Raw genomic sequence first — 24,053 nt, 5'->3', positions numbered from 1 at the left:
CCCTCTCTGGGCAGCCTGTTCCAGCCCCTCACCACTCTGTAAAAAACTTCCCCCTAATATCTAATTTAAACCTTCCTTCCTATAACTTTAATCCATTCCCCCTTGTCCTGCCATTGTCTACCCTTTTAAAGACGACTCCAACTTTAACACTTCACTTAACTGCCCCGTTACGCTCTTCATCCCTTTCCGCTTCATAAACACCAACCCCAGGGAGCAGCTCTACAGCTCCCAGGTGAGACAAGCTCTTCAGAGACACAAACTCTCTTCAGGGAAGCTTAAAAGCACCCCCTCAAAACCGAACACCCAAGGAGATGAATGATACCACAACCTTCTAGTTCCAGAATTTGCTGCTCCCGTTTCACAAGCATCCTGACTTCTGAGTCACCACCTCCCTGTAAAGCTCTGCGGAGCAGGTGCACACTTGCATCAGCTCCTACGAAGCTGGCAGTAGCTCCAACGACCAAACACACAGTCAGGAGCTGAACTGCACCACTCCTTTATGCTCTAAATTCAGCCACCTTCAACACAGAGCATCGAAAGGCACCCAGTTCCCCCAGACTTCGGCTTACAGGAAGAACTAAGCACCACCTGCTCCAGCCCCGGGGTTGGCTGCAGCGATGATGCAGGGTCTGAGCTGCATCGCTTCTGTCTGAGCCCCTGGCGATGTTATTTTGCACAGAGGCTGGGGGGGGAAGTATGACAGATTGAAAACCACCCCAGGACCTGCACCCTGCCAGGCTGTGCTACGGTTTGACTGCGGCGAGGGGACGCAGGAAATAGCACAGCGGCACTCCTTGGCTCTTAATTACGGTCTTGTGACACCGTAGTTAATGGTCTGTCATGGGCTCCATTAGAAATCTTGATGTTTGCAGGAGGCGGACCAACAGCTCTAGGTAGCCAGCTCGCAGGCGGGAGCAGCCCCGGCCTGGCAATAAGGCTCCTGTTCTTTTGTTACAGACCCGGCTTCCTCCGGGCACAGCTCGGTCCTGGCGTTAACCCCTGCAGCGCCCACGGGCCATCGGCTGCGCTCGGGGTGCGGAGGGCAGAGCTGCGCTCGGCAATGCCCAGAGCATCCAGGGATTACATCAGACCCTTCTGCCGCCTCCCTGGCCGAATTCTCTTTGAGGAGCCTCAGGATTTTAAGAGGCAGCCGTGGCCTTCCTGCCGCCAGCCACGCAGCCCCTATAAACCGCGCTCGGCTTCCCGTCAATAAACACAAAAGAGAAAAGGAAAACAACCCCTCCCTGCCCGCGGGCATCGGCCCCTCCGCGGGTCCCTGAGGGCGGGCATCGGCCCCTCGCACGGTCCCTGCCGCTGCCCCTGGGGACGCGGGTGCTGCCAGCGGGAGGGCGCGGGGGAGGGAGGGCCGGCCCCCGCCCCAGCCCCTTACCGTTGCTGTAGGCGTAGGGGGACTCGGAGGCGCCGTCCTGCAGGCTCTCCAGGATCTCGCCCTTGCCGACGTCGCTGTCCCCCACCAGCAGGAACTTGAGGAGGTAATCGTAGCTCTTCACCGGGCTGCCCTGGGTTCCCATCCTCCCTCTCATCGGCGAGGAGGCCCGATCCGCATCCTCCGCCGCTCGCCGGCCTGAGGCGGGGCTCCGGCCCCGCTGCCGGGACACCGGCAGGGCCTCTCCCCCCCGCCGCGGCTCACTGCCGGCCCTCCGCCGCGCCTCGCATCTTCCGCCGAGCGACGCGCTGGGGACCTGAGGCGGGGGAAGGAGAAGGAGGGGGGAGGAGGAGGAGGAAAACAGCCCGCCCCCGCCGGCTCCTCAGCGCCCCCCGCCGCTGACAAAGCCCCCGCGCCCGCGCACAATGCGCCGCCGCCCCGCCGGGCCCCGCGGCCCCAACCCGCCGGGCCCCCCGCCCCGCGCCGCGCCAGGCCCGACTCACCCACCTCAGGGCCGGAGCGCCCGGGGCCGGGCCGGGCCGCGCAGCCGCCGCCACCACGACTACAACCCCTGCCTGACGCCGCCGCGCAGCGCCCGCTCGGGCCGAGGCGGAGGCGGCCGCAGGACCCACCCCCCGCCCAGTGCCGCCGCTCCCATAGGCTCAGCAACGCGTCCGTCAGAGCCAACACCGCCCCGGGGCGCCTCTCCGGACGGCCGCGGGGCGGGGCCGCAGGGCGGGGCCCGGTGAAGGAAGGGCGGTGCGGCCGCGGGACTACAGGTCCCGGCGTGCCTTGCGAGGCGAGGCCGCGGCCGTGCGGGGCGCAGTGGAGCAGAGCATGATGGGACAGTGAGTCTGGCGGTTGTGGCGGGGCCTGGCCGGCGTGTGGGGGCACCCGGGTATGGGGGTATCCAGGTATGGGGGTATCCAGGTATGGTGGGCACCCAGGCATGAGGGGCACCCAGGTGTGGGGGCACTTTGGTGTGGTGGGCACCCAGCTGTGGCGGTGTCCAGGAATGGGGGTATCCAGGGATAGCGACACCCAGATATGGTGGCATGAAGGGCATCCAGGTGTGGGGGCACCCAGGTATGGGGGTATCCAGGTGTGAGGGCATCCAGGTGTGAGTGGCACCCGGGTGTGAGGGCATCCAGGCATGAGGGATGGCACCCAGATACAATGGTGCCCAGGTATGGTGGTACAGAGCTATGGTGGGCACCCAGGTGTGGGGGTGTCCACGTATGGTGGGCACCCAAGTATACGGGGCACCCAGGTGTAGGAGGCATGTGAAGGGAGGGTATCCAGGACTGGGGGCTGCCCAGGTGGGAGGTTGGCACGCAGGATTGGGGGGCACCCAGATGGGTGGGCATGCAGGTGGAGGCACATCCATTTGTGGGGCTGATCCAGGAGTGAGACAGGCATACAGGGGAGTGTGGGGGGCATCCAGGCACTGGGGAGCATCCACGTATGGTGCGAGCATCAGGGTGTATGTTATGGGGGGTGGGAGGTGCACGCACCCCACTGTCTGTGGGACAGGCCTGGGGAGGGCGGATGGGGCAGCCACCAGCCAGTGAAGGCTGGGGCCAGAGGGGTGACAGCCAGCCTGTCCCCAGGGGACAGTGACAGTGGCAGGGCCCTGTCGCTGGGTCTTTACCCGCCAAGGCCTGCGGCACCAATAACTGCCCTGTGTGAGACCCCCCAGCCTTGGTGAAAGCTTGTGGCATGGCAGCCCGTGGCTCTGGGCTCTGCAGGGCTGATGGCAGCCTTCCCTCTGGCTGGTGAGTCAGCTCCTCTCCTCCGCTCTCCTCCAGCCTCCACTCCTCCTCCTCCTCCTGCTCTGCTCCCTGGCCTGTGCTCCTCAGGTTGCAGCAGCAGCAGCAGCAAGCCCTGCTTCTATAAAATATTAATTGCTGCCTAAACCTGGCTTTTACTGCACGGCTGATTCACCTTCCTCTCCTGGGGATTGCTCTGCATTGAGCAATGGGCCAGGAATGCTGCAGCCATGGGCACGTGGATAACCCCCATCCCTGCAAAGAACCCCCAGAAGTGGGGCTGGCAGAGGGGAACCTGTGAAATGAGCTGATGTTTGGGGTGGACAAGACCCAGCCCAGGCAGACAGCAGAATGAAACAGCAGGAAAAAAGCAAAATGAAATAGCAGCTGAAAGGAGAATGGAAGAGCAGGTGTCCTGCTGACTCTATCTGGAGCTGCTCTCATTCCCAGTGCTGCCTCCAGCGTTCCCTTAGGAGTCAGGGCTGGGAGGGTAAAGCCTGCAGGGAAGCTCTCACCCCGGGGCACAGCCCTGGCTGGTGGAGCAGGGGGAGCTGGGCAGGTCTTTCCCAGGAGGAGAGAACAGCCATTCCCCTCATTTCTGTCCAGCAGCCCACTGGCTCCCAAGTGGCAGTGAACAGGCAGAGGAGGAGGATGGGCAGGTATCTCCTTGATTTTGTTTCACAGCATCCCAGACTGGTTTGGGTTGGAAGAGACCTCAATAGTCATCTGGTGCCCCCCTGCCATGGGCAGGGACACTGCCCCAGCCCAGGGTGCCCAAAGCCCCATCCAACCCGGCCTTGAACCCTGCCAGGGATCCAGGGGCAGCCCCAGCTTCTCTGGGCACCCTGTGCCAGGGCCTCCCCCCTCCCCAGGAAGGATTTCTGTCCCCAGCCCCTCTTCAGCTGCCCTCCTGCAGCTGAAGGCCATTCCCCTGGGCCTGGCCCTCCCTGCCCTGGGCACCAGCCCCTCTCCAGCTCTCCTGGAGCCCCTTGAGGGCCTGGAAGGGGCTTGGAGGTCTTCCCAGAGACTTCTCTTCTCCAGCCTCACCCTCTCTCAGCCTGCTTGTCTCTTTCTGCCTCTGGATCCCAATCCTGCCCCTGCTCCAGGGCCACCCCCAGAGCCCTGGCTATGGCTCATTCAAGGGGTTCCTCACCTTGGTTTGGCAGAAACCAAACTAAAGCCCAGACCGGTGGGAACCATCACAAGAGAGGAGCAGCATGGGGAAGGTGGGGGTCCTGCCAGCCTGGGGCAACACGGCTTCACCCCTGGGCTCCTGCAGCACGGCACAGGGCAGCTGGGGAGCAGCCCTGGGGGCTCTGCCGGTGCCAGCGCTCTGGCCACACGCCGGCTCTGCTCCTCCTCAGATGAGCCCCAGCGACCAGTGGGGCCCTGGGCACGATGCAGAAAACAGTTGGAGTGGGTGCTGTGAGCTGGGCAGGAGGCTGCTGGGGGCAAAAGGTGAGGGAGGGGAAAGAAAATAATAATAAAGAAAATAAAGGAATAAAGGGGAAAGGGAAAAAAGGGGAAATGGGAAAATAATAAAAGACATAAGAAAGAAAAAAGGAAGGGAAAGGGGAAAAGAAAATAAAAAGGGAAAAAGGAAAAGGGAAAGAACTTGTGTGGCTGCTGTGATGCACGAAGCAGAGGGGTGGCATGAGGCACCACCCCCCCAGCACAGCCTGTGCTCCTGCACAGACCGGGCTGTGTCAGTGCTGCAGAGCGCTGGCCCCAGCAGCACATCCATGGGCAGGCTCACCAAAACCAGAGGTACCACTGGCTGAGTCCTACAGAACAACAGCTGGAGGAGCATCACCTCCATCTTCTCCCCAGCCTTGGGTAAGATCCACCAGATCCTGAAGGCTTTGTGATCTGGCTGTGGCAGAACACTCAGGAGGAGCAGTGAAATACCATGTGTGTGTGGAGAGCAGAGACTGGCATGAGGAGCCTCCAGCAGCACCCTGCCCAGCCCTGTGGCAGCTGCTGCTGTGGGCACACAGGTGCTCAGTAGGCAGGTTAAACAAGAGGGAAAAAGCTATTTTTCTCCCCCCAACATCTTTATTCTAGCATAATCAAAATCCATTTAAATTCTGATTAAAAGGTTTAACTAACCAAAACATCCCCATCTGTCAGCAGAACAAAGAAAAATGCAACCACCTGCAGCCAGTACACATGTCCCAGCCCTGCACATCCCAGCCCTGCACATCCCAAACTGTGCACGTCCCAACCCTGCATGTCCCAGCCCTGCACGTCCCAGACCTGCACACCCCAGCCCCACATGTCTCAGCCCTGCATATCCCAGCCCCACATGCCCCAGCCCCACATGCCCCAGCCCTGCATATCCCAGCCCTGCATGTCCCAGCCGTGCATGCCCCAGCCCTGCACATCCCAGCCCTGCACGTCCCAGCCCTGCACGTCCCAGCCCTGCATGTCCCAGCCCTGCATGTCCCAGCCCTACACACCCCAGTCCCACACGTCCCAGCCCTGCATGTCCCAGCCCTGCACGTTCCAGCCCTGCACGTCCCAGCCCCACATGTCCCAGTCCCTCATGTCCCAGCCCTGCACCCACTGCCGCCAGCCAGCACAGGCAGTTCTGTCTGCAGACACCCGCGGCGCCGCAGCAGCCCCGTGTGCTGGGCCAGGCTCGGGGGCAAGTCAGTCCCTTCAGCCGGCAACCAACAGCGTGTTGCTACGACAGGAGCAGTTTGCTCAGGCTCAACACTTGTCAGTCTATGTGAAGGAGAAGAGAAAACTTACTGCTGCTTTTTAACCTGCAAACCATCCCCCCCCCCCCCAATCAAACTTCACCTACAGCCACACTCTTCCAACCCAACTGCCAATGCTTCAGCTCTCTTTGTTAACACTTTATTTAAAAACTGACAACATCACAAGTAGGAGGAATGGCCACAGTAGTTGTGAAGTTCTCGTGGATTTCCCCACTGCTGGCTGCTCCAATACCACCCCGGGCAGGAGCCGTGTGTGCAGCTCCTCTCAGCCCCAGCACTCGCAGGGCTCTAGGTCTGGTGCTTCCACCTGCCCTGAGCCTCACCACCTGCCTGGAGATGAAGGGTCTGCATTCATAACCACTTGCTAAGACAAGGCATGGGAAACTGGTTTGAGGTCCAGGCTCAGGTGTGGTGAAGACAACCCAAAGCTCCTGAGCTAACCGGTAAGTCCTGTGGCCTCATGTCATGAGGATGGATCAGCTGAGATCCATCCCACCTGCATTCACAGAGTGCTGCCACCCACGCAGAACCTCCCAGATCCAGGTGGACGTAGGGGTTTCTGCTCCACATCCCTCAGAGTTCACACTCTGCCTTCAATGGAGGCAGTCTGGCAGGAGAGCAGGCACTCTCCTCTGCTACCAGGCCCAGAAAAGCTGGCAAAGAGCCTGGCAGGTATCTGCCTCAATGAGTTGGCAATGCTTGCTGGCTGCAGAGGGCTTAGACACCTCCCAAAAGGCAAAGGGACTGCTGAAGAGTCCCTGAATAGGGGACAGAGACAGGAACAGAGACAACATGGACTGCAAACCTTCAAACTGGCTGAAGAAACTTGAGTTATGGTGTCTCCTAGCTCAGCATAACACAACAGGCCAAGAGTGAATTGGAGTGCATCAAACTCTGTCTAAAGAGCAGGGAACACTCTCTCATTTTTTTTTTACTGTGAGGGGGACCAAGCCCTGGCACAGGTTGTCCATGGAGGTGGTAGAGTCTCAAAGGTTATCTGGACACAACCCTGGGCAACCTACTTTTTCTGATGGTATATTCACATGTGCCAGCAGAACAAGGCACAGTCCAGCTACAGGATCAAGATCAGGCTTGATGGGGCTCTGAGCGACCTGCTCTAGTGAAGATGTCCCTGCTCACTGTGGGGGGATTGCACTAGATGACCTCCAAAGGTCCCTTCCAACCCTACCCATCCTATGATTCTATGATTCTAAAGCTCACAAAACTGTAAACGGAGCCTTCTGTGCGGAGTAATTAGTGAGATTTCCTTTCAGCATCATCATGTGCCGGTGAATCCAGAATTCATCCAGGATGGGGTTTTGCATGCAGTGAAACATGGTTTCCTTCGCAAGAACCTATGTAAAGCAGCACAACATGTGTTGTGCCAGCACTGGGAGCCACAGGGGGGAACAGGTAATAATCATAGAATCATAGAATCCCAGAATCCCAGGGGTTGGAAGGGACCTGGAGAGCCCATGGGGTCCAACCCCCTGCCAAAGCAGCTCCCCAGCTCATATTGCACAGGGCGGCGTCCAGACGGGGCTGGAATCTCTCCAGAGATGGAGACTCCACACCCCCTGGGCAGCCTGTCCCAGGGCTCCCTCACCCTCCCTGGGGAAAAGTTCTTCCCCAGGTTGGTGTGGAACTTCCTCTGCTCCAACTTGCAGCCATTGCCCCTTGTCCTGTCCCCACAGACACTGAAAAGGGGCTGCCCATTTCCCCCTGCATCCCATCCTTCAGATATTGATAAACATTAACAAGGTCCCCCCATAGTCTTCTTTTCTCCAGGCTGAACAGCCCCAGCTCACTCAGCCTTTCCTCACAGGGGAGATGCTCCAGGCCCTCCATCCTCTCTGTAGCCTCCTCTGGACTCTCTCCAGGAGATCCCTGTCTTTTTTATCCCAGGGAGCCCAGAACTGGACACAACACTCCAGGTGGGGCCTGACATAAGGAAATTCAGTATGAAAAAGAAATCTGCAAGATTGCAGTCTCTGAATGAGGGCTGGCAAAGACTGCTTGTGGCTTACAGTAAGGGGGTGTGGTAGGAATCAGAGAAGATCTGACATCTTTAACTTCTTCTCATCCAAGGACTGATAGGGGTAACATGGATAGGAGGATACATTAGAGCAGCAGTCCCTGCCCTGAGGAAATGCCAGCACTAGGCTGGTCTGTGCTGCTGTGGAAGATGATGCTGATCCCAGCTTCTAATTAGAGAGATGACAGAAGGTCAAATGCTCCTGAGCAGGATGTCTGCTAAGTTGCTGCAATGTCTCTGCGCAGCATCGGAAAAGGGTGGGGGATGGCTGTTTCACACAGTGACTGGGAAGGAAGAGGAGCAACATGGCAAATATCCAGCAGGAGAAACTCCCAGGCTTAGATACCATCATGGCAAGGAGAACATGGAGTGAGAAACACGAAGAGAGCTCAGGCACCAGTCCTGCGTGATACACCACTGCACCCACAAGCAACTGGCATTTCCTAGCTGGGCTACTCAAGGTCCTCTGTGCCACAGAAGATTCATGGTTTGCAGAGAAGGTTTTTCTCAGTTCAGTATTTCACTGTCCCCAGAGTCAGTATGAGTCCTTAGAAAACAGACCCAATGCTGGAATGTCTAATATCTTTGGCAGGGTCCCAATAGGAAGGTCACGTTTGCTGGTTTTCATGGCTCTGCAGTCTCTGGGGCCTTCAGGTCACTTGCTCCCAAAGGGCAGTCACAATAAGGACCATCATGAGCTGTTTGGTCTCACAGAAAGATTTTAAAAGCCAGGATATTAGGAATGTCATTTTCACAGACCAAAAAGAATGCTGTTTCTTGCTGTGGTTAGTAAACCAGAGTAAGCAGGCATGGGGGAATCACTGAGTGGCTCCTGGGGAAACATGAGAGGGAAGCAAATTGTCGATCTGCTCCACTGAGTGCCACGTAAAGATGGGTCTCCATGGGTCTGACTTCAGCTGAAGTGACAATCGCAGAATCATAGAATGGTCTGGGTTGGAAGGGATCCCAAGGATCATAGAGTTCCAACCCCTCTGCCACAGGCAGGGCCACCAACCATAAACATTATCCCAACTGCTCATCCACCAAATGGATCATGACCTGGACTTATTCACACCCAGAGTGGAGAGAAATACTTGGGCACTGATGTTCCAAGAGAAGATAGTGTATTGCTACAAGAGTTTTTAGCACCAATTGTTAAAGTCTCTGCAGCCAGTGATGTCCCTCCCAGTGCCTGTGGTGACGTGCCCTTCCTCCCTGGACCAAGGGAAGAGGGTAGGGAGCTGTTGGGGAAGGCAGCAGGCCTGCTGGCGGCCTGGCTCTCTTCACCGAAGACACAGGCCCTGCCAGCGGCCTGGCTCTCTTCACCGAAGACACAGGCCCTGACAATATCCTCGTGTTCTCATGAGACAGGAAAAGTTCCTCATGCTGAGAGGAGGTAGCAGTGCCCATGCAGCAGTGTCTCCCCTCAGGATGTCCTCAGGAGAACTGTGGGACCCTGGCAGCTCCCATGTTTGCCTGCTGAGGAGCATCTGGACCACGCACCTGCCCACAGAGCTTCATTTTCTCCTGATCTCCCAAAGAGGCAGTGACTGCACCACAAGAGGCTTTAAATAGCTACAAACTAACCAAATATTCCCAGCCAGGGACATCACAAAGCAACCTACCTTCCTGGGGCCATAACCTCTTCTTGTCTGTGATGGCTTCAAGTACACAGCTGAGACATGGGGCTGGTGTGGGGAACACTAATCCTGGCAGTGGGGGTACCGATGGAAGGCTACCAAAGCCCAGGGCACCTTGCTGGAGCTCCTTGCCTCACCTCCACCTACTCCCTCTGGAAGATGCAGGCAGGACTCCAGAGAAGGCAGCCACAAGGCATCCACCTCTTCCTTCTCCATCCTTGGTGGAAAAGACAGGGGAAAGGGGCAGGATACAGCACACCCTCTCACCTTCCAGTTAATGCAGTCACTTTGGGCATGGCAAAGCAGCAGAAGGGCACATACTACATCCATACTACACCTCTGCTTCATCTGGGCAAGAGGAGCTAGTAGACCTGGAGAAAATGTCCTTTGGGCAATGACTGTGTTTAAGTGTTGACACAACAATAAAGTACTTGGTGGGACCTCACTCCCCCAGCACATGGCAGGAGTCCCCATGTCAGGGGACACAGGACTCACATCAGAATGAGCAGATGGTCAGGCCAGGACACCAAAAGGACAAGCTCTGCTGCACTGTGGAGGCAGCATCCAAAGCAGGACCACTCCTAAGAGAAACCTGGCTCCACTTTCAGGGAAAGAAGTGGCTTTAAATCCCCCATTATCTGAGATCATTTTAAAAGCTCCTTGACTATGGGAAAGTGCAAAAGATGAGGCACCACACAGCGAGGGTCTCACCTGGGCCCTGAGAATCGGGGGGACATCCTGACCCCGGAACGGAGTTCAGCACACGTGTCCCAGGCTGGCTGAGCTGTGGAACAAGCTGAGCTGCTGCAGCCCCCTGGCAGACACAACAGCAGGAGCTGCCTTTGCCTCATGCTGCGACCAAGCAAAGGAGCCCGAAGCCTCAGCAACAGTGGCGTGCTGCCACATGAACCTGAGCAGGGCTCTGAGGCCGTGTGCTCTGCACTCCAGTTCAGGGGTGCCAGCGCAGGGCTTGGCTCTCCCCAAAACACTGTTTGCTTTGGAAAATCGTAGCTGAGACCATAGAGGTCCAGGCATACAGCAGTCTGTGTTTCTGGGCCTCCAGCCTTGCTGCTTCAATGCTTAACACCTTCTCCAAACCCAAAAGGCAAAGAATAAATACACTCCAGAGCCAGATGACCCCACTGTACAGCTTTCACTGTGTGACTCCACACACAAGCTGACCCTTCCTCTTCCTTTTGATCAGTGGGCTTGGAGGCTGAAGCATAAAAGGCCCAGAATGCCCCTTGTAATATTTATTACCCTTTTTTACCCATTGTGGTTCTGAACCACACAAAGGGCTGGTTTAATTCCTTGAGCTTACATGGAGGGATATATATATAGATATATTATCAAACTCGTGGGGAGGTGCTTCCTTGCTTACACTAAATGCTGGTTTCATGAGGCACCGGTGGGTTTATCCTTTTCCTTCAAAAAGAATCACTAGCATATCACATAAACACAGTGTAGGGGAAGAGGAACGTGGAAAAATAATGTTTAAATACACTTGCCTTTAAAAATTCAGCCTCTCCCATGTTATCCAAATCAAATTAAAGGGATTTAGCAGTTGCTGGCTTGGAGATGCCTTTGGTCCAAAAGCATTAGGAAACAATCTGGTTTACTGACCAAGTCTCTCAAGGTCCTTTACTGTCTTTAGTCCTGCTTCTCTCCTTTGTGCTTCCAAGGGTAGATCAGCTCTCCGAGGAACAGCTTCTTGCAGAGAGACATCCAGGAATCCTTTGGGTAACAGCTGTAGGTTGGCAGCCTGTATGTCTGTACCACACTGCCATACGACAGAGGGTTGATCTGTGAGGAGAGGAAAGGGACAGCAGCCATGAAAATGGGTTGTAGGAAGAAACATGGGCAGCTGAGGAGGGGGAGTGCAACTTCTTCAGAGCACTGGCCTCTATTAGACACCAATACTGCTGCTCACAAGGCGTCAGAATCACTCTCTGGCTGGCTGACGCTGGTTTGGCCTCCACGGCTACCCGAAATATCAACAGATCAAGCTTGGCAAGGAGTATTATTAGAATAACAGAATCATAGAATCACAGAATGGGCTGGGTTGGAAGGGACCCCAAGGATCACAGAGCTCCAACCCCCTGCCACAGGCAGGGACACCAACCTCCAGGCCTGGAGCTACACAAGGTTGCCCAGGGCCCCAGCCAACCTTGCCTTGAACACCCCCGGGGACGGGGCATCCACCCCCTCTCTGGGCAGCCTGTTCCAGCCCCTCACCACTCTCTCTGGAAAGAACTTCCCCTAATATCTAATTTAAACCTTCCCTTATTTAGCTTTAATCCATCCCCCTTGTCCTGCCATTGTCTACTCTTTTAACAAGCAAGCAGAGAAGCACCATCAGGACCTGAGAATGATGCTCCTTACCCAAGGGTGTGGAACTGAAGATGCCTTAGGAAGCATCAGCAGCTGGAGAGGTGGGGGTCTCCAACCACAGACAGCTCTGTTGGGGGGGCACCACAACTCTGTGGAACTGCTCCATGGCGTCCCAGTTCAGTCCAGTCTTTCACAGGCCTATGGCTTTAACGTGCTACTCCCCCAGCTATGCTCTATGCTAAGCCTGGCAACCCACAGTAGAATCAAGTCCTAGCAGAACAGGACACACCACACAGTGCCACGCTGGGCTGCTCATTGCCATTTTAAATTAAATGTTAATCTTTCTTAATCTGATTTCAATCACCACCCCAAGAATGGCCATGTCTGGAGTGTCTGCTGAGGACAGCTTGTGGCCTCTGGTTATAGTCACCAAATTGCTGTATTGCCCTTCTGGAAGATAGAGGAGGCAGACAGATGTGTTGGCTGGACAAGGGGCAAGGGAAGCACATCAGACCTTGGAAAATCTCATTCCAGTAAAACATTTCAAGGTAGAGAGAGAAGTGAAGTCCAGAGGATCGATCCAGCCTGGCTGACATCAGATGCATGAAAAAGACAAACAGCAATAAATTGTCTCCAAAAGGGTAAACAGGTTACACAGAAATGATGGGTCACAGAAAACAGACCATGAGAGGTACCAAGGCGAGGACTTACAGAGCCAGAGAAAGCTTGGACAGTGGGGAGATATGGAAGGACATCCTCCTCTAGCAAAAGGGTCCACCACAGCTGGACCCAACCAAGCAGCTGCATGAAAGATGACTTTAATTCACAATAGAAAATCCAGCCACAAAAAGGAAAGAGAAACAGAAGAACCCCACACAGACAGTCCCCAATTTGTCAAATTCTGAATATGTCTTTTGTCCACTGAAAAGCAACCAGTTTTTTGGAGGTTTGCTTGTACCACCAGCTTGCTTCAGCTGTCTAGTGCTCAGGGAGAGGGGAAGGATGAACTCAGTGTCCCTACAATGATGGAGCTCTGGGAAAGGGTGATTAAGCAAAGAGTTCATTACAATTAATTCTGGGGACCTTTGTCAAATGAGTTTCAAAGTACAACATTGCCATACACAGAAGCATCCCTATGGCCAGGGCAGCAGCTCACACAGGCTGAGGGAAGCTGAAGAAGAGCCAGACCCAGCACCCTGGGACACTGTCTCATTAAATGAGTCATTAAATGAGTCCCCAGCAGATTCACAGGAAGCTGGTGCTGAACGACCCCAAACGAGGACTGACACACCAGAAGGCTGCGCTGCCACTCAGCAGGACCTGGACAGACTAGAGAGTTGGGTGGAGAGGAACCAAATGAAATTCAACCAGAGCAAGTGAGGAATAGGGAGGAATAACCCCAGGCACCAACACAGGTCAGGGGCTGACCTGCTGGGAAGCAGCCCTGTACAGAAGGACCTGGGAGTCCTGGTGGACAAGCTCTCCATGAGCCAGCAGTGTGCCCCTGTGGCCAAGGCAGCCAGTGGTACCCTGGGGTGCATTAAGAAGGGCCTGGGCAGCAGATGGAGGGAGGTGATCCTCCCCCTCCACTCTGCCCTGGTGAGGCCACATCTGGAGTACTGTGTCCAGTTCTGGGCTCCCCAGTTAAAGAAAGATGGAACCACTGGAGAGAGACCAGCAGAGGACTAGAAGGGTGATTAGGGGCTGAAGCATCTCCTTTATGAGGAAAGGCTGAGACCTGGGTCTGTTTAGCCTGGGGAAGTGAAAGCTGAGAGGGTGTCTCATCAATGCTTATAAATATCTAAAGGGTGGATGTCAAGAGCATGGGGCCAGGCAAGTGGTAGCCAGTGGCAGGGCAAGGACACAAACTGGAACACATGAAGTTCCACCTGAGTAAGAGGAAAAACTTCCTTACTTTGAGGGTGTCAGAAGACTGGCACAGGCTGTCCAGAGAGGTTGTGGAGTCTTCTTGTCTGCAGATATTCAAAACCTGTCTGGCCATGGCCCTGTGCAACTTGCTCTAAGTGATCCTGCTTTGGCAGGGGGGGATGGACTAGATGATCTCCAGAGGTCCCTTCCAACCCCTACCATTCTGTGATTCTGTGATTCTATCAGGAACAGGAGAGCAGAGCTCACACCCCAAAGCATGCCCAAGCCAAACACACCCAGCTCAGGGTTCAAACACATTCTACAGCCTGAAGGTCAAAGGATGGACTGCAGCATTTACAGGACACCCAGCAGGACTCTAACTGGCCCCATCACACAGGCAGTTAGCTCATAAAAAAAGAAAGAAAACAAGAAAACAGACCAAAGAACCCCCAAAAACCAAACAACAGTAAAACCTGAGTGCCTATTTGTGCCTATTTGCTCAGCTGTGGGCAAACCAGTATGTTCTAAGTGACAACATGCTGGGGGAGGATAGGAACTGCTGCCACACAAGGGAGACACCCAGTGTATGTTCCTTTGACTATTAGGTATGTGGGCTGGAAGGTTTGGACACAACATTTCTCACTGAAAAGCATCCTGAGGCAGTGGGTAGACCGAGCAGTAACACTTGTCTGTGAGAAACAACAGGAGATGATTTTACACCCAGCATGACAGATGTGCTGCCTCTCCTACCATAACAGGAGCAAACCAGCACGCCAGCAGCAACAGCTCGTTAGGGAAGTGGCAATCTGAGTTCCTTTTATGCAAGTTCTGTAGTCCAGAGCCACCATACCCCCTGCTGTAGTGCACAGCCTTTGTTTCATACAGGAGCTGTTCCCTTTTCCCTTCCTCTAATGCTTAACCCTTGGCAAAGCTGCTCCTCTGAAAGCACCAGCAGAAGGTATCCAGATGAAGCAAGCTCTCAGTGTCTTCTCACCAGGCTATCAGTTCAGCTGAGCCATGCTGCCAGAAGTATTTCTTCTTGTACACCAAAAGAAATTATTTTTAAACACTCACAAAAAAACCCTGAGCCACATAAAGCTTCCTGGAGAAAGTTAAGTAGCATTTAGAATGGAAAGATCATCCCCTGCCCTCCACCTGCCTGTGTCCAGACTTTGTATTCCAGTGACACTGTGCTGAAAACAATCCCTCCCAAGCTCAATGGGAATGCTCAAAAACAGCATCACTGGTTTCTAACCCATTACCAGCACCCCAAAGGATGGCTGTGGATGTATCAGTCACCTAGAATCACAGAATCCCAGACTGGTCTGGGTTGGAAGGGACCCCAAGGATCACAGAGCTCCAACCCCCTGCCACAGGCAGGGCCACCAACCTCCAGGTCTGGAGCTACACAAGGTTGCCCAGGGCCCCATCCAACCTGGCCTTGAACACCCCCAGGGACGGGGCACCCACCCCCTCTCTGGGCAGCCTGTTCCAGCCCCTCACCACTCTCTCTGGAAAGAGCTTCCCCCTAATATCTCATCTAACCCTTCCCTCCTCCAGCTTCACTCCATCCCCCTTGTCCTGCCAGCCTCTGCCCTTTGAACAAGCTGATTCCCTCCTGTTCCTCTGCTCCCTTCAGGGACTGGGAGGCTGCAATGAGGTCCCCCCACAGCCTTCTCTTCTCCAGGCTGACCCAGCCCAGCTCCCTCAGCCTCTCTCCGTAGGGGAGCTGCTCCAGCCCTCTGAGCATCTTTGTGGCTCCTCTGACCCCTCTCCAACAGTCCCACATCTTTCTTGTACTGGGGCCCCAGCTCTGGACACAGGACTCCAGCTGGGGAGGGCAGAGCAGAGAGAGACAATCCCCTCCCTGTCCCTGCTGCCACCCCTCTGCTGATGGAGCCCAGGATCCCATCGCCCTTCCCAGCTGCCAGAGCCACTGCTGGCTCATGGGAAGCTTCTCATCCCCCATGACACCCAGGTCCTGCTCAGCAGGGCTGCTCTCCAGGAGCTCGAATGCATACAGCCATGTTTCCATCGAGCATGGCTCTGGGGGACTGGTACTGTACGGGGAGGGGAGGAAGCTTCTAGAAAGGAACATCATCGTGTGCCACGTCACCTCAAAGCAGGGTTTGGGGATTGGCCTCTCAGGAAGTGGGATATTCAGCAGGATTTCTGACACAAGCCCATTTTTTATTTCCACCAGTGCAGTGAGAGTGAAAAGATGCTTTTACCAACCTTCTGCTCATGATTATTTGAACAGGAGGCCAGGAGAGACGTACACTAAAGCACTTCCACCTCCTGATATGATGACTTGTGCTATATTGTAGATAGCAGAAGGATCCTGCTGCAGTGGTCCAAGGGAAATTCATCATATTCACATGACTCACTGCCTCTGCTCTCTAAGTCACGATTTTTTCCTCCAGAGAAGCTCTCCACCTCATCTCACAAACACAGGGATGCTAAATTCTCAGCTGAGCAGCCTCTGTGCCTCATTTTGGTGTTTGGTTTCCGTTTTATGGAGTCTTCTGGCCACAGAGAATGAGAGGTTTTGGTTTCTTACACCACTACCCTATAGAAACACAGGGACAGGGCAAACAGCATGCTTCAGAGATGCTGCTTTGCCCAAGATGACATCTGCAAGGCTTCTCCTCTGAACTGCTGCTAGTTGCTGTGCTGGCTCAGTGCTGATCCGAGCTCTGCTGAAAGAGGGGTGGGTTTGGACCAGTGATGGACAAGAACTGGGAAGCCACAGTTAATTCCTTCCCACAAGCTCTCCCACTGTCCAAGTGGTTGTATCAGTTCTGGATACTGCTTGCAGATTTCCCTTCTGGGATGCAGAAAGCAGGAGCAGTGACCCTGTGATAAGTCTCTACTCCACACTCACGCCTGAAGAGTGAGGAAAGTTTTGCTGCTGCCAGAAAACATTTTCCTTTAATATCTCTGACAAGGGAGCATATGAGGTTCCAAACCCCAAGGTAACCTTTTCCTATGCACCTTGCCAGAGCAACTCAGGAGAAGAAGAAGAGGCCCTTCCCTCTCTCCTCTCACCCACGCAGCCATCCTGCCAGCATCACAAAGCAGCTTTCCAGCACATCAGGAGGGGGAACCTTCTACAAGCCCTCAACTGTCTTTCATTCTGGGTGGTTTAGTAGCCACCTTTCGCTTCTCTTGGTGTTCAGTAATTACTAAGGAGGAGCTATGTAGAACCAGGAAGTGACATGAAGTCTTAATTCCAGAACACCATCTTCCTGGACATCATCTTCCAGAACACCATCTTCCTGGACTTGTGCAAGGCCTTTGACACTGGCCAGCATGACATCCTTCACTCTAAATTGGAGCAACATGGATTTGACAGATGGGGCACTCTGTGGATAAGGAACTGGCTGGATGGTTGCACCCAAAGAGTTGAGGTCAACAGCTCAATGTCCAAGTGGAGATCCCTGACAAGTGGTGTTCCTCAGGGGTCAGTACTGGGACCAGCACTGTTCAACACCTTTGTCAGGGATACAGGCAGTGTGATGAGGTGCACCCTCAGCAAGTTTGCCACTGACACCAAGCTGTGGTGAGGTTGACATGCTGGAGGGAAGGGATGCCATCCAGAGGGACCTGGACAGGCTGGAGAGATGGGCCCATGTGACTGCATGAAGTTCAACAAGGACAAGGACAAGGTCCTGCATGTGGGTCAGTGCAATCCCAAGCACAACTACAGGCTGGGAGGAAAATGGATTGAGAGCAGCCCTGAGGAGGACTTGGGGGTGCTGATCGATGACAAGCTCAACATGAGCTGGCAGTGTATGTGAGCAGCAAAGAAGGTCAACAGAGTTCTGGGCTGCATCAAGAACAGTGTGGCCAGCAGATCTGGGGGGGGATTCTGCCCCTCTGCTCTGCTCTCATGAGACCCTGCCTGAGACCCTGCCTCAGTGCTGCGTCCAGCTCAGGAGCTGCTGGACCGAGTCCAGAGGAGGCCATGAAGATGATCAAGGGACTGGAACACCCTCCTGTGAAGACAGGCTGTGAGGGTTCAGTCTGGAGAAGAAAAGGCTCCAGGGTGACCTGGTTGCGGTGCACCAGCACTTAAAGGGGTCCTACAGGAACGGGGGAGAGGGGCTGTTCCCCAGGGAGTGCAGGGACGGGACAAGGGGCGATGGCTTCAAGCTGGAGGAGGGCAGGGGTAGGTTAGATGTTGGGAAGGAATTCTTTACTCTGAGGGGGGTGAGGCCCTGGCACAGGGTGCCTAGAGAGGCTGTGGAAGCCCCATCCCTGGCAGGGTTCAAGGCCAGGTTGGATGGGGCTTTGGGCAACCTGGTCCCATGGCAGGGGGTTGGAATGAGATGACCTTTGAGGTCCATTCCAACCCAAAGCATCCTGTGATTCTATGAAGTATCTGAGCTTCGTGTGTCTCCCATCATTCCCAATTCACTTCACACCACAGAAGACACTGTGTCCTCTCTAAAGGGGAGACTCAAGCATTAGGAAGAAGAGAAAGCAGCAGCCAGAGATTGCAATGTGAAACGTGTTCCCCTTGTTTCAGGAGTTCACAGCTGAAGTTTCTTAAGTGGGAGCAGCTTCAGAAATGCCACAGAGAAGAGAAGGACACTGGGGCTGGTGTGAGAGGAAATGCCATGGAGGACACAAGCAGCTTACCTGCATAAGGAGGCGCAGAGGTTTTCCATCCCGCTGCTCAAGGACTCTGAACTTCACACCAGCTGAAAAGAAACAAAAGGAGGAAATCAAGTCCATGCTGGAGAACAGCCCATGCCATCTGCTGCTCAGCTCTGTTGCCTGAGCACTGATTTCCTAGAAATGGGGTTTTCAACCTCTCTTGATACGCCAACCCTCAAAAATTGTCATCACCAAGAAGGGTTCTCTCTACAGTAGTTTTAAGTGTAACAACAAATGCTGCAGTTCTCTTGGCACAGTTAAGAGCTGCTCTCTGACCTCCAGCCTGAAAACACCATCCTCATGCAAGTACAAAGCCTGGAAATCAGACAGCTGAACCCCATGATGACAAAGGGACTGCAAAAAATCCTTCTCTTTTCCCAAGCTTCCATCAGAACGGGAACTCCATGCTGACAGCAGGCAAAGAGCTCACCTTTAATTCCTGCACATGTGCAAAGCTCTCCCTCTCTCACACTCAGGGAGGACAGTGGCTGGCCTGGAGGCACTAAAGGCATTTTAAAGCAATTGCTGCCAATTAATCCCAGCGTTGGGATGCTTTCAACACACCACTAACCCCATCAAACCTGCTGCTTCTGCATTTCCCCTTGGCCTTGCTGCATTCCTGACGCTTTAAAGGTAAATGGGAACGAGTTGGATTCCAGCAGTGACACTGTGTGCAGGAACACTGAGCACAATGCTTCAAACAAAGGGGATGACTGGGACTGGGGAGGCCTTGTTCTGTGGGAGATCTCACAGCCCTTCACAGAAATAAAACCAACCCACCTGCTGCAAACATGTCCAGCCAAGTGTGCCCCTATTATTCCTTTCTACAGGTACGAAGCTGAGACAAGAGAACCAGAGTGAGCAGCCACAGATCAAACAGTGGCTGAGGAGCACAAAGCTGTGTAAGCCCCATCGCTGAAGTATCTATGTGCCTCTTACACCTCTAAAAACACCCAAACAACCAAAAAAACTTTGAAATAAAAAACTCTTTGAAATAATTTCAATTAAAAATATTCCGTGTACACCTCCTGGGAGTGAACACTCCTGCCTAGCAGCCAGCTCTGGTTTCAAGTGTCTCCCCAAATCATGAACATGTTTTTGAGTAAGACAGGAAAGATTTATTTGTGCTTTGCTGGGTTATTGTGCCCCTGTACTGGGCACTGGTGAGGCTGCACCTCGAGGGCTGGGTCCAGTTCTGGGCTCCTCACCATAAGAAGGACATTGAGGTCCTGGAGCGAGTCCAGAGAAGGGCAACCAGGCTGGGGAAGGGGCTGGAGGGCAAATCCTCTGAGGAGCAGCTGAGGGAGCTGGGGGTGTTCAGCCTGGAGAAGAGGAGGCTGAGGGGAGACCTTCTCCCCACCTCCCCTGCCCTGCCAGGAGGGTGCAGAGAGGTGGGCGATGGTCTCTTCAGCCAGGGGACAGGAGCTGGGACAAGGGGCAATGGGCTCAAGCTGTGCCAGGGCAGGGTCAGAGCAGATGGGAGGGAAAAGTTCTTCCCTGGCAGAGTTGTCAGGGCCTGGCCCAGGCTGCCCAGGGAGGGGCTGAGTCCCCTTCCCTGGGTGTGTTTAACAGATGGGGAGATGAGGTGCTCAGGGATCTGGTTTAGCTTAGGATGGGAACGGTTGGACTGGATGATCTTAAAGGTCTTTTCCAACCTGGTGATTCTGTGACATATTGAAGCATCAGTTTCAGAAAGATGTTGGAGTACCCTGGGTCTCAATAAGCAAACATGGTACAAGGAAGTGTCTGTGCCACTCCAGGAACTGTCTTCCAGGTTCTCAGAGAGGGACAGGAAGAAGTGGGCACTGAAGTTTCAGGCACGTGGCTGAACTCTTTGGAGCCTGTTCCTGGGAACGGTCAATTCAGACAGAAAATGTGACTCAGCCCCCTCCCTGGGCAGCCTGTTCCAGGGCCCAATAACCCTTTGGGTGAAGAATTTTTTCCTAATGCCTGCTCTGACCCTGCCCTGGCACAGCTTGAGCCCATTGCCCCTTGTCCCAGCTCCTGTCCCCTGGCTGAAGAGACCATCGCCCACCTCTCTGCATCCTCCTGGCAGGGCAGGGGAGGTGGGGAGAAGGTCTCCCCTCAGCCTCCTCTTCTCCAGGCTGAACACCCCCAGCTCCCTCAGCTGCTCCTCAGAGGATTTGCCCTCCAGCCCCTTCCCCAGCCTGGTTATCCTTCTCTGGACTCGCTCCAGGACCTCAATGTCCTTCTTATGGTGAGGAGCCCAGAACTGGACCCAGAACTCGAGGTGCAGCCTCACCAATGCTGAAAACATCACAGTGTACCCATCCCAACCAAGGTGGCACTGCCTGAGCTCACACTGGGTGGACAGATCTCTTGAGGAGAGGACACCAGCTTTGACATATTTGCAAAAGGCTTTTTTAAAGCCTGAACTATTTCACTTCTGATGTGTGAAAAGAAAATGCAGGTTTGGTTTGTTGTGTGTGGATGGATCATTCATTTCTCTTGGCCCAGGCTCAATCAATGGAACACTTGTTGATGCAGAAACTGAGTTAAAAACCCCTTGGAGGACAGAAGTAATGACTGAACTGAATTGAACTTAACGACTGCACTGAACCCTTGCTGACAGGAGCTGCCATGGGTTACCATTCATGTTGGAGAGCCACCTTCATGGTGCCTGTAAGATCAGTTGCTGTAACATGTGCCAGGGGACGTCTTATCCAAGTTCTGAGTCTGAAAAGGGAGACAGACCCTAAGCAGTGAGGACACTGAGTGATGTGTCCCTTGAATCTGATTCAACTGCTCCATCTGTTATGACTGATGACACGTTTTTGTGCTGGGGCAGGAACACAGGCTGCAGAAATTCTCAGAAGATGCCTCCTCATCTCACAGGCAGCATGGCACTGCAGAGTTCTTCTTAAAATGTTTAAGAGGAGCAAACAAACAGCCCACAAAAAGTACATCAGGTAACAAATTCAACTGAGAAGACAATCCTCCACCTGGGTGGAGGCTTCTTACTCTGCAGGTGAGTGGCTGTACAAAACTGAGATGTAAGACTGATGGGAATATATGGCCTTAGCTCTCAGTGGCAACAAGATTTCCTTCTACCCGATGTTTACTGGGTCATTTTTCTCCAGCAGCATCTCCTGTTCCCCAAAGACAGCCCTGGGGGTTAAGAAGTTTCTGCCAGGGAATTAAAAGGAACCTGCTGAAGGCACTCATGGAAAGTCCAGAGCTGGTAACAGGGTTCTAGCTCCCCAAAATTTAGCCTGGCACTGCTCCAACCGACTGTTATCAGTTGCCCCAAGCATCCCTTGCATTTGATGTCTAGCCCTGGTTTAGTGATGACCCAGATCTTATATTGAAAATTCCTGCTGCAGGCTCTTTAAATGGGAGATAGTAGTATAGATCTGCTGGATTTAAACTGGATTAACCATAGCTGTAGACAGTTACACCCGTTTCAGAATGACCCTCTACTCTGATGGCAACCACAGCTGATGGGCAGTAAGAAACCAAATGAGGTTCAACAAAAGCAAGTGGAGAGTCTGGCCCCTGGGAAGGAATAACTGCTGGAATCAGTACAGGCTGGGGGTGACCTGCTGGAGGGGAGCTCTGCAGAGAAGGACCTGGGGTCCTGGTGGGGGACAGGGTGGCCATGAGCCAGCAGTGTGCCCTGGGGGCTGAGAGAGACAATGGGATCCTGGGGGGCATCAAGAGGAGTGTGGCCAGCAGGTCACAGGAGGGGATCCTCCCCCTCTGCTCTGCCCTGGTCAGGCCCCACCTGGAGTGTTGTGTCCAGTTCTGGGCTCCCTGGGATAAAAAAGACAGGGATCTCCTGGAGAGAGTCCAGAGGAGGCTACGGAGATGTTGAAGGGCCTGGAGCATCTCCCCTGTGAGGAAAGGCTGAGTGAGCTGGGGCTGTTCAGCCTGGAGAGAAGAAGACTAAGGGGGGACCTTGTTAATGTTTATCAATATCTGAAGGATGGGATGCAGGGGGAAATGGACAGCCCCTTTTCAGTGTCTGTGGGGACAGGACAAGGGGCAATGGCTGCAAGTTGGAGCATAGGAAGTTCCACAGCAACATGGGGAAGAACTTTTCCCCAGGGAGGGTGAGGGAGCCCTGGGACAGGCTGCCCAGGGGGTGTGGAGTCTCCATCTCTGGAGAGATTCCAGCCCCGTCTGGACGCCGCCCTGTGCAATATGAGCTGGGGAGCTGCTTTGGCAGGGGGTTGGACCCGATGGGCTCTCCAGGTCCCTTCCAACCCCTGGGATTCTGTGAGTCTGTGAAAAGTGGAAAAACAACAACTAGTTCCAAAATGGTGACAGCTTGGTCTCCAGAAGAGAACAATTATCAGAATTCTGCCTAGAGCTCTGAAACTCATCCAAACACCTCAGCTCAGGACTGCAGTTAGTCAAGTCAGCACCAAACTGAAGTGGCTCCATTGATTCACAGCCACTGGAGATCCAGCCCTCCGAAACAGCAGATGTTCCAAATTGTTTTTGTAATGTTTGTACTTTGTATTCTTTCAGAGCCCAAACCCCCCAGGTTTACAGCTTCTTTAACTTCCAGTAGTTTTACCTGGCTGGATACACTAGAACTGGAATCCAAAGAGGAACACATGCCTCTTTGGATGTCACTTTTAGCTACCACAGGCTTTGTAAAGATGCTCCTGATTCTGCTTCAGCATCAAATTTCTTCCAGTGACACCCTCATCCTGCAGTCACTGACTTTCAGTATGGACCGCTGCGTGACTCCAGCCTTCGGTTCCTCCCTGCCCCCCCTGCATCTTTCTGTTCAGCAGCCACCCACCCCATCAAAATCAGATGCATAATGCATGGAACTTCTGCACAGGCAGTGCTGAGGTACCTACCTGCGAGTCTGTAGGATCTGCAGAGGCGAAGGAGGATGGAATAAAGAGGCAGAGAGTCAATCAGGTCAACCAGCAAGTGTATCAGGCCTTGCACAATCACCACCAGCAAACGGAGCTGTGGAGAAACAGTTTAGGGAGAGAATCATGGAGAAGCAGGAGAGGCATCACTTGTAAATTCATGAGCTGATCTGCAATCTGACACTGCTGGGTGCTAAGCTAAAGCCTCCCAAAGTGGGTTTGATATCTAGAAGTGCTGGGCATCCAGACTCTGTGTGAGGTTCCTTGTCAAGCCTGGCCTAAGGGTATAACTGAAATGAAGCCTCTACCATTGCAGAGGCTGTGACCTGCAAGGACAGGAGAGCTTTCAACAGCCATAGTCCAGAAGAGAGAATCCAGCCTTCCATGTGGATCAGCGACTGTAAACTGTTGTCTCTCCCAACAGCTTATCTCTGCCTGAAGAAACCCTGCACAGAACAACCAAGCAAGAGCAAAGCAGCCAGAAACGAGCTCCCTGCTCTGCCTTTCTCCTGATGAAAGCACCTCCTTTGGTCACACTGCATTTATTTTTACTGCCAAGCTCATCTGAAAAGCAAAGGCTCAAGAAAAGATGTTGAAACCACGTGATGGCCACTGTCTCCAGGAAATTTTGTTCCAGGCAGGCCTTGGAGAGGACTGGTCATACTGGGGGAAGGGAAGGAAAAGAAAGCAGTCCAACCCTCTGAGCAAAGTCTGGCAGAAAGCATTTAACACTGCATGTTAATCTCCTGTAGTTCTGGATCAAAGTAGAGGGGATGTCACCCCA

At 53.9% G+C, this 24,053-nt stretch overlaps 2 protein-coding genes across 3 annotated transcripts in view; both read right to left on the bottom strand.

Moving 5' to 3' along the window:
- RAB40C (RAB40C, member RAS oncogene family) overlaps window positions 1-1,544 on the bottom strand; it is a gene marked incomplete at both ends in the record, with an annotated part of 37,816 nt that extends 36,272 nt beyond the window's left edge. Inside the window, one exon of one of the 2 annotated variants that reach the window (XM_084270815.1) lies at window positions 1,391-1,544. In XM_084270815.1, the coding sequence (XP_084126941.1) occupies window positions 1,391-1,544 (154 nt within the window). The remainder of the gene's footprint in view (window positions 1-1,390) is intronic. The other variant, XM_084270816.1, reaches the window with a different exon arrangement.
- A 9,660-nt stretch (window positions 1,545-11,204) lies between these two features.
- The window catches only part of PIGQ (phosphatidylinositol glycan anchor biosynthesis class Q), a gene marked incomplete at its 3' end in the record, with an annotated part of 39,149 nt that continues 26,300 nt past the window's right edge, over window positions 11,205-24,053 (bottom strand). Inside the window, exons 9-11 of the mRNA XM_084270819.1 lie at window positions 23,252-23,366; window positions 18,399-18,460; window positions 11,205-11,357 (exon numbers count right to left, since the gene is read on the bottom strand). Coding sequence (XP_084126945.1) covers window positions 11,205-11,357; window positions 18,399-18,460; window positions 23,252-23,366 — 330 coding nt within the window. The remainder of the gene's footprint in view (window positions 11,358-18,398; window positions 18,461-23,251; window positions 23,367-24,053) is intronic.

Source organism: Gallinula chloropus (genome assembly GCF_964237585.1).
Source record: "Gallinula chloropus genome assembly, chromosome: 15".
NCBI classification, from domain to species: Eukaryota; Metazoa; Chordata; class Aves; order Gruiformes; family Rallidae; genus Gallinula; species Gallinula chloropus.
This window is presented reverse-complemented; position numbering and strand designations above follow the sequence as displayed.